The sequence below is a fragment of the Pistacia vera genome, unplaced genomic scaffold (assembly GCF_008641045.1).
Source record: "Pistacia vera cultivar Batoury unplaced genomic scaffold, PisVer_v2 Contig1223, whole genome shotgun sequence".
NCBI lineage: Eukaryota > Viridiplantae > Streptophyta > Magnoliopsida > Sapindales > Anacardiaceae > Pistacia > Pistacia vera.
In genome coordinates, this window is record NW_022195275.1 from 155,253 (window position 1) to 164,400 (window position 9,148).

At 35.2% G+C, this 9,148-nt stretch overlaps 1 protein-coding gene across 1 annotated transcript; it reads right to left on the bottom strand.

Annotated features, from left to right (window-relative positions):
* Positions 1–5,869: 5,869 nt before the first annotated feature.
* Positions 5,870–8,287, bottom strand: LOC116115772 (BTB/POZ domain-containing protein At3g49900). The gene is made up of 4 exons (XM_031401908.1): positions 8,136–8,287; positions 7,870–7,939; positions 6,969–7,481; positions 5,870–6,791 (listed from the first exon to the last, which is right to left on the bottom strand). Exons 1-4 carry the CDS (start codon positions 8,285–8,287, stop codon positions 6,018–6,020), a joined length of 1,509 nt encoding a protein of 502 aa, XP_031257768.1. The 3' UTR covers positions 5,870–6,017.
* Positions 8,288–9,148: the final 861 nt, after the last annotated feature.

Below are 9,148 nucleotides of genomic sequence, written 5' to 3' on the forward strand. Positions count from 1 at the left end.
TGGGGGCATCTGAGGTACATGGCAATTTGCATGTACTTTCAATATGATGGATGATAAATCTTAACCATACGCATTCTCGGCTGGCTCCATGAAGTTCAAGAATCTTGGAGTGGTTGGAGGAAGTGGCCACTAATGTTTCTTTTGTAGAGCGCCATGATATTGCAGTACCATTATAAGTGAAAACATATCCCGTCTGTGAGCGGGCTTTGTGAGGATAAGAAAGGTATCCAACATCTGTATAGCCAACTAATTTAGGATCATTACCAGACTTCCTTGGATAAAATAATCCAAAGTCTTTTGTTCCACTGAGGTAACGAAAGACATGTTTGATCTCATTCCAATGTCGGCGAGTTGGTGCAAAGTTAAATCTTGCCAATAGATTCACTGCAAATGCTATGTCTGGTCTCGTACTTTGTGCCAAATATAATAATGCACCTATTGCATTTAGATACGGTACTTCAGGACCAAGTATCTTTTCATCGTCTTCTTAGGATGAAATGGATCCTTTTTAGGATCAAAAGACTGAACTACCATTAGGGTACTCAAGGGGTGAGATGTATCCATATAAAATCGCTTAAGGATCTTTTCAGTATAATTTGACTGATAGAGCAAAACTCCATTTGAACAATGCTTGATTTGTAGGCCAAGATAATACTTTGTTTTCCCTGGATCTTTCATTTCAAATTCTCTTTTTAAGTACTCAGCAGCTTTTGTGACCTCTGCAGGAGTCCCTACTAAGTTCATGTCATCAACATATACTGCTACAATTGCAAATCCTGATTTCGACCTTTTCATAAAGACACACGGGCGTACATGATCATTGATATATCCTTCCTTAATCAGATATTCACTGAGACGATTATACCACATTTGTCCTGATTGTTTCAACCTATATAACAATCTTTGCAATTTTATTGAACACATGTTCCTTTTATTTGGTTTTGGCACTTTGAATCCTTCAAGGATTTTCATATAGATATCAGTATCTAGTATACCATACAAATACGAAATGACAATGTCCATGAGACGTATATCAAGTCCTTTTGAGACTGATAAACTAATCAAATATCAAAATGTGATAACATCCATCACTGGTGAATACGTCTCATCAAAGTCAATTCCAGGTCTTTGCAAGAAACCTTGAGCCACTAGTATGGCCTTATACCTAGCAATCTCATTTTTCTCATTTCGTTTCCTTATGAATACTCACTTGTATCCTACATGTTTCACATTTTCAGGCATTTGGACTACAGGTCCAAATACATTATGTTTTGCTAGAGAGGTTAATTCTCTTAAATTACCTCTTCCCATTTTGGCCAATCATGTCTTTATTGACATTCATCAACAAAACGTCGCTTAAACTTATCATTCATAATTTCAGTAGCTACTACGTATGAGAATATGTTATCGACAATAGTTGTCTCACGATTCCACATTTCTCTAGAGTAAGTATAGTTTATAGAAATTTCTTCATTTCTATGTTCTTGTATTCCTTCAGGGATTTCTTCCTTTTCAGGGGCTTATGTCATTTCAGGGACTTTTAACTCTTCTAGAGTTAGTTTAGAAAATGTGGAATTGTCAATTATTCCAGTATTGTCAATATTGGCACCTATTTGATTCTGTGCCTTTCGTTTCCTAGGAACAGTATCCTTGGCTCCAACAGGCCTACCACGCCTCTAGCATGTAACAGATGAACCGATCGTTGCCCGCATGCATTGTTCATTGGTAACATCAATCATTGCTGGTGTATTAATTGTAGGAATGTATGATCTTGTTATCTTTGCTGCATCTGTAAATGCATCAAGTATTTGGTTGGCAATATTTTGCAAATGTGTTATTCCTCGCACTTCAATTTCAGATTGAGATGTGCAAGGATCTAAATGAGACATATAATTCACTTTCTAAGAAAGTTCAGGCCTTACTTCAGAAGGCTTTACCTTTTCCCCTAAAGATGGGAATGCTGTCTTATCAAAATGGCAATTCGCAAAACGTGCGGTAAACAGATCGCCTATAAGGGGCTCAAGATATTTGATGATAGATGGTGAGTCATACTTAACATATATTCCCAAACGATGTTAGGGTCCTATTTTGGTGCATTGAGGGGGTGCAATTGGAACTTGCACAACACAACCAAAAGTTCTTAAATGGGATATATTAGGTTGATGCCCAAATACAAGCTGTATTGGAGAGTATTGATGATATGCAGTGGATCTTAGGCGAATTAATGCTACAGCATGTAAAACAGCATGAGCCTAGGTAGAAGTCGGTAATTGCGTACCTAATAGCAAAGTTCTTGCAATTAATTAGATACGCTTTATAAATGACTCCGCCATACCATTCTAGGTATGTACATGTGGTATTAGGTCTCAACATCAATTCCTATTGATGTACAATAATCATCAAATGTCTTTGAGGTAAACTCACCAGTATTGTCCAAATGGATTACTTTAATTGGGTAATCTGGAAAGTATGCCCGTAATCTGATAATTTGTGCTAGCAATCTAGCAAAGGCAACATTACGGGTAGCTAGTAGACAAACATGTGATCATCATGTCGATGCGTCGATCAGTACCATAAAGTAGCAGAAAGTTCCACTTGGTGGATGAATAGGTCCACATATGTCCCCATAAATTCTTTGTAAAAATGATGGGGATTCTACACCAACTTTAGTGATGGATGGCTTAAGTGCTAATTTGTCTTGTGAGCAAGCAATACAAACACTCTCATTAGGTGATAGAATCTTCATATTCTTTAATGGGTGTCCATGTGAGTTTTCTATGATCCTACGCATCATAGTAGATCCTGGGTGACCAAGACGGTCATGCCAAATTTTAAAAAGTTCAGGATCAGTGAACTTCTGGTTTATAACTACATAGACTTCAACATTCTTTAGGAATGTGTAATATAACCCTGATGAGAAAGCATGGAGTTTCTTTAGTACATGCTTCTGGCATGAAATATTAGTAATGATGCATATAAACTCTCCATCCTTTTCACTTAAAGTTTCAATGTGGTATCCATTGAGTCGTATATCTTTGAAACTAAGCAAATTTCTTATGGATTTGCTAGAATATAAAGCATCATGGATACTTAATTTAATTCCGCTTGGTAACATGAGTGTTGCTCTTCCGGAGCCCTCAATTATGTTTGCAGATCCTGATATGGTATTTATTTTAGTCTCAATAAAGGTCAAACCTGAGAAATATTTTCTATCCCAAAAGATGATGTGTGTTGTTGCACTATCTACTATACAAATGTCTCCTCCATTACTAGATATAGATGTCTTAGTTTTGAAGTCCATCCTTAAAAAAAAATTTACAGTAGCAATGATGTTTACAGAACTTTATCTTCATGATATGGAACTTCAAGTCCAATTGTTGTCTCTGTTTTACAAACTTCATGTTTGTAATTAGTATTTAGAACTTCAAGTTCTAAAACAATATTTATTTATGGAACTTGAAGTTCATTTATCAAATATAATATGGAAGCATAATTGCTAACATTGATTATCGAAAATATAATAAAAACATATCTAACCATAAAGATTGTATGTAACAAGAATGAACAGATCCGACCATGAAGGCGGTATTCAACAATAGTAAATAGGTCTGACCATGAATGCAGTATATAACAATAATAAATAGTCCAGCCATGAAGGCAATATTTAACAATAATATATAGATCCAGCCATGAAGGCGGTATTTAACAATAATAAATAGATCCAGCCATAAAGGCGGAATTTGATAATTATAAGTAGATCCAACCATAGAATTTAGCAATAATAAATAAATCCAACCATAAAGGCGGAATTTAATAGTAATAAGTAAATATGACCATGAAGGTGGAATATAACAGTAATAAATAAATTTGACCATGGAGGTGGAATTTAACAGTAATAAGTAAATCCAACCATGAAGGCGAAATTTAACAGTAATAAATAAATCTAACCATAGAGGCGGAATTTAACAATAATAAGTAAATCCCACCATGGAGGCGGAATTTAATAGTAATAAATAAATCCAATCATAAACGCGGAAACAGGGATTAAATAACATTTGTAGGGTTAAAAATATTTACTTTCAGTAGGAGTGCACCGTTACACTTGATAAGCTCTTCATGCTGATAACATGTTATAATTTTAGTGATATAAGTGTAATAGACTAAAAGGATGTATAAACATGAGGAAAATAAAGGTAAAAAGGGGACTGTATATTTCTTTGCTTTTCTCAATCACTATATAGCATAAATGTATTTATAGTCAATCCCCCCCTCCTCCACTCACCGCCTCAAAGCTAAGGCGGTGGATGGACATTTTACAACAAATTTGATTTTTTTTTTTCTTCTGTCTCATAGGAAATAGAAAATTAGGGACTCAAATCAGAGGGGATAGGGGTGAGTCGAATCTTGTCTATGATGATGATGTTGTCAATGTTGCATATCACAAGATAGCTGGGTAATTAATGGTGGTGTTTCTATTCACGCTACATCTCGAAAGGATTTCTTTACTTCATATGCAACATGTGACTAGTCTTAGTTATGCTCTAAGATTTGGTTGTGCAAACCATGATTGATTTCTGACAATCATATGAAAAAAGAGTGTTAACATGAAATAAAGAATGTTGATTTGATGCTAGAGACTAGGAGAGCTTTACACTTGACTGACCCTTCCTCTAGAGTCAAAATGTTGATATAGAGATTTACACCAACAAGAGGTACGTAATTGACAGTATTAGAATCACGTAAGGTGTGTGCATGATCTCGATGTATCAGCGGTGAAACAATATGATGATAGATATGCTAGAATTAATCTTGAATGCAAAGAATAAAAAGCAACTTTTTAAAGTGGTTCGATTGCTCGTAATGTAAGGCCTATGTCCATTGTTATGTTATTGAATGTAATTCGATTTACAAAGAGTTAGCTGTTAACTTTTTGCAGCTTGTTTTTTTCCTTAGAAACAAATTACAATTGAGTTTATATCGTGCCAGTTATATGGTTGAGCTGGAGATGAACTCAAATTCGATTAAATTGGGAGTTGCGTGATCTCTGACCTTGATTAAGAGATCCATATCGCAAGATATTTGCATACCAATTGGGGATTTATCAGCTCAACATTTTTCCAGTTACATGATTGAGTTGGAGATAAACTCAAAATTTTTTTAACGGTAAGTTGAGCAATCATCGACCTTGATTATGGGATCCATATCGCACGATATTTGCATGTCAACTTGGGATTTACCCGTTCTGGATTTCCTGCACAACATGTGTAATTATATATTTATTTTATAAAAATTAAAATAATATTTTATATTTGTCAAGTCGACACAAAGTTATCATTGGATTGAAGCTAGATGACCTGACCATTTAAAATTACATATAGGTGGTGCGTTTGGGCCTTGGGCTTAGTAGAATTCTGTGTCATACTTAATTGATGTGCAATAGGGCCACTTTTAAACTTTGTACCTTCAACCACGTCCCAAACTGCAGTCATTTATTAAGGGAATCGTGTTATATTATTATTATATTATTTTAAATTTAAATTTTATTTATTATATTTTAGATAATATATTTATAGGAATGATTATATCATCATCATTTTACACTAGTATACCAATTACGTGTAATACTATACATAGAAAATTGAAATCTTACATTTGTACCACAATCCTATGACAGTTGATTTTTTAATAAATTAATTCACATTATATAAATGGCATTATTGATAAATCGTGTAATTATATGGTTTATAATGTGCATTTCTAAAATAATGGTACAATATTTTGCATCTCTCTATGAGATGCAAAATTTGACACTACACAAACTTGGGATGATCTATAGAATTAGAATTTTAATTGGTGAGTATATAATAATTTTAATCCAAAGTAAAATACAGACAGATAACAAAGCTCTTATAATACTAATTCTGTCCACAATTAGAGAAGAGAGGTTCATACCTACCTCTATCCATCAAATTAATTTGGGAGTAAAGAATGGTAATTGCACTAAACCGTCTTTCATATCATAACCATAACTTCTTCATTTCATCTCCACCATCTTCAATGTCTCCTGCTTTATCACCTTCCACTCTTTTCGAAATCTTGCTTTTATCAGACCCATGTTTAGATACCCGAAAAGTTCTTTTTAATCCAGCTATCAATCTCAGAGAAATATTCTTCTTCATTCTTGGATTCCCATTACGTGAACCCTCAAATGATGAAGAACCTAATGCTCTTCCCTCTTCTCTGCCACCACTAAACCTAATATTCAAAGAAGAAACTGAACCTCTTTCACCTCGTTCAATCTTACTGTTCTCCGTCACATGATGGAAACTCGCAGACCTACCTGACACTAATACGCATCTTTCCTTCTCCGCAGGCTCAACCAAAAGCTTATTCATCTCAGTCAGTTCACTTCTTTCCTTCTCAGTCTCAATCAACAGCTTCTTCATCCCATCAAGCTCATTTTCCAAGTTTTGGATACGCGAACTTGTGGCGTTCATTGCAGCTTTGAGTTGGGCTGCTTCGCGAAGAGCTGCATCCCGTTGGAGGATCGCACCAAGCGTAATGGGGTCTCTGGAGTACTGATGATGCCGGTGAGAATTGTGATTATAAGACGCTGAAACGATGGAGCGGCGTGTATTGAGCTGCTCAGTCAGCATGGCTCGGATAATGAACCGCAGCGGCATTCTAGGGTTTTGCACAGCATGTAAGAGGAGTTGTGATGAGAACTTGTTACAGTCTATGTAACAACATATATGGGTTTTTTGTTCCTCAGTTAACTTGCCACTGTGTTCCTGAACAAAGATAATAAAATTTGTGCATCAAATGTACTAAACTGTTAAAGATTCAAATGGGCATAATTAATATTGCCTCTATTAGGCCGAAAATTAAAATAATTAAGTATAAATTCACACAGATAAAACGAAGAGAAATATGATGATAAAAAAATAACTGAAGATTTCATCGGCTACCTTAAAATAAAGATCGACGATCTCATACAGAACGTCGTGGCCACTCAAACGTAGGCTCATGGACTCGGCTACGATTTCAAAATCCTCGGCGTGCAACGTTACAACGTCGTCAAACAAGTTAACCATGCTATAACCCTCATCCGTCAAACTTAACGCATCAATGCATCTGCTGACAAGAAACGCTGCCGTTTCCGCTTCTGGCAGTAAACTTAAACAGGAACGGAAAACAATCAACGCGTACTCTCGGTTAATAGTAACGACTCGACAGAAGTACGCTTCCGTTATCTCCCTTAGGTCCTCGTCGTCGTCGTTAGTCTCCGTCATTTGAAGCAATTCTGCAGCTGTTCTTAGTGCTGCCACGTTGAACGGCGTCAACACGAGGTGAGCCCCGTAACAGAAATCAGCAATGAGAGAGAAAGTTTGAGCAGTTATGTTTAACGGTGGCGAGAGGGTTAAGTCGGTGAGGTCCGTTAGTTGCCGTTTTAAATAGACGCTCCGTGATGTCAGGGGATCCTATGAAAATTAGAATTAAATAAAAAAAAGACCCAAAAATAAATATGACATTAATTGAATGTTTATGTTTTAATGGACAAATATTGAAGACATTAGACAACCCTTCCAAGTTTTTCATGTGGTATTGAAATGTACACTATTGATTAACGAATGGAATTGAAACTTTTCAAAATAACAAATAACAATTTCTTTAAAAAATTACATATTTTTTAATTTTCAATTCAACCCACAAACCTGAATCAGTAAATATAAATACATTCTTGGGGCATGCATGACAATGAGTTCATCTACATCTCAAATTCAGTGTGGCTTTTGGGTTCCTTAAAATTAGGGAAGAAGATAAAATAATTAACAATATGAATATTTTAAAATTGGTGAATCGGCATACCTTGTGAAGATGGAAACTTGTGCCTTGAACTCGTATCAACACATCTGTCTTCCGCCCCTGCGCCATTGACCTGATTCAAACTACATACATGAATATTTTTTCCTAGAAAAAATAAATTTTAAGGCAGATTTATCAAATTCTTCATAAATCAGTTGCAAAAAGAAAATCATTTCAACAAATGACAAATTGACGAACCCTGGAATTACAAAAGAATATCTGCCTGCTGATGGATTCAAGAATAAACAAATAAATAAATAAAAAATTACCATGCCTCAACTCTTGAAAGAAGAGTTGCAGGAGGAGAGGAGAGAGTTGGAGATGGAGATGGAGATGGAGAAGGAGAGGAGGTACAGCTGGAGTACTCATGTTCTTCTTCATAGATAGTCTCCACCACGCCTAGATTTCCCCAACGCTTCATCGTTTAATTTTCTTTCTCCACACTCACACCTTCTCTTCTTTGAAGATAATAAATTCACAGTTTTCTAAGCTTTTGTGAATAGGGTTTTCCAGAAGAGAATTGGAGAAGAGGAATCCCCCCTGCTGTGTATTAATGGTGCATGTGATGACTCATAAATGCTGCTCATCAATGCTCTTGCTTAAATCGAATTTACTGTAGATCCTGACCAAAATTCTCTTGGTTGGACGATATAGGAAAAATCTGATTTAAACTAATTCAATTTGGGATTTGGATTACGATTAAGTAACAAAAAGTAATTAATACATATATTATTTTCAAATTAAGTTTGCATCAAAGTGATGTAACATTGATTTATCATAAAATATATATAATTCACATGACAACGATAAATATTATTAGGTTAAGGCATGTGGTATGATTGTTGAAAATTGTGTATGATTTGTTAATGGAGATGTGAAACCTCTAGGGTAACGACAATTCCATGTTCCTTTCATCTCCTCAGCCCTCACACAAAAAAGAAGTTGACTTTGGACCATCTCTAATTAATGAAAGTTCATATGTTACATTTCTAGATATTAATTCAGCCGTTCACATTAACTTAATTCATATTAATGGACAGGTTTTGGCCTTTTTTCCAGGCCAGTGGGATTTTGTAACACAGATCTGCCGAGGTTTTATTCTAAATATTAGGGAGAACAACATTTTTTCACCCAAGGTTTGGCGGAAAGACTCTTTCCCACCCATCAAGTTCTGTTAGTGTTTCTTATTAATATTTGACTAAAAGACAAAATACCCTTAAATAGTTTATTATAAATTAAAATTTAGTTAAGTCAAAGTTTTTATTCAAATGTAAGGATATTT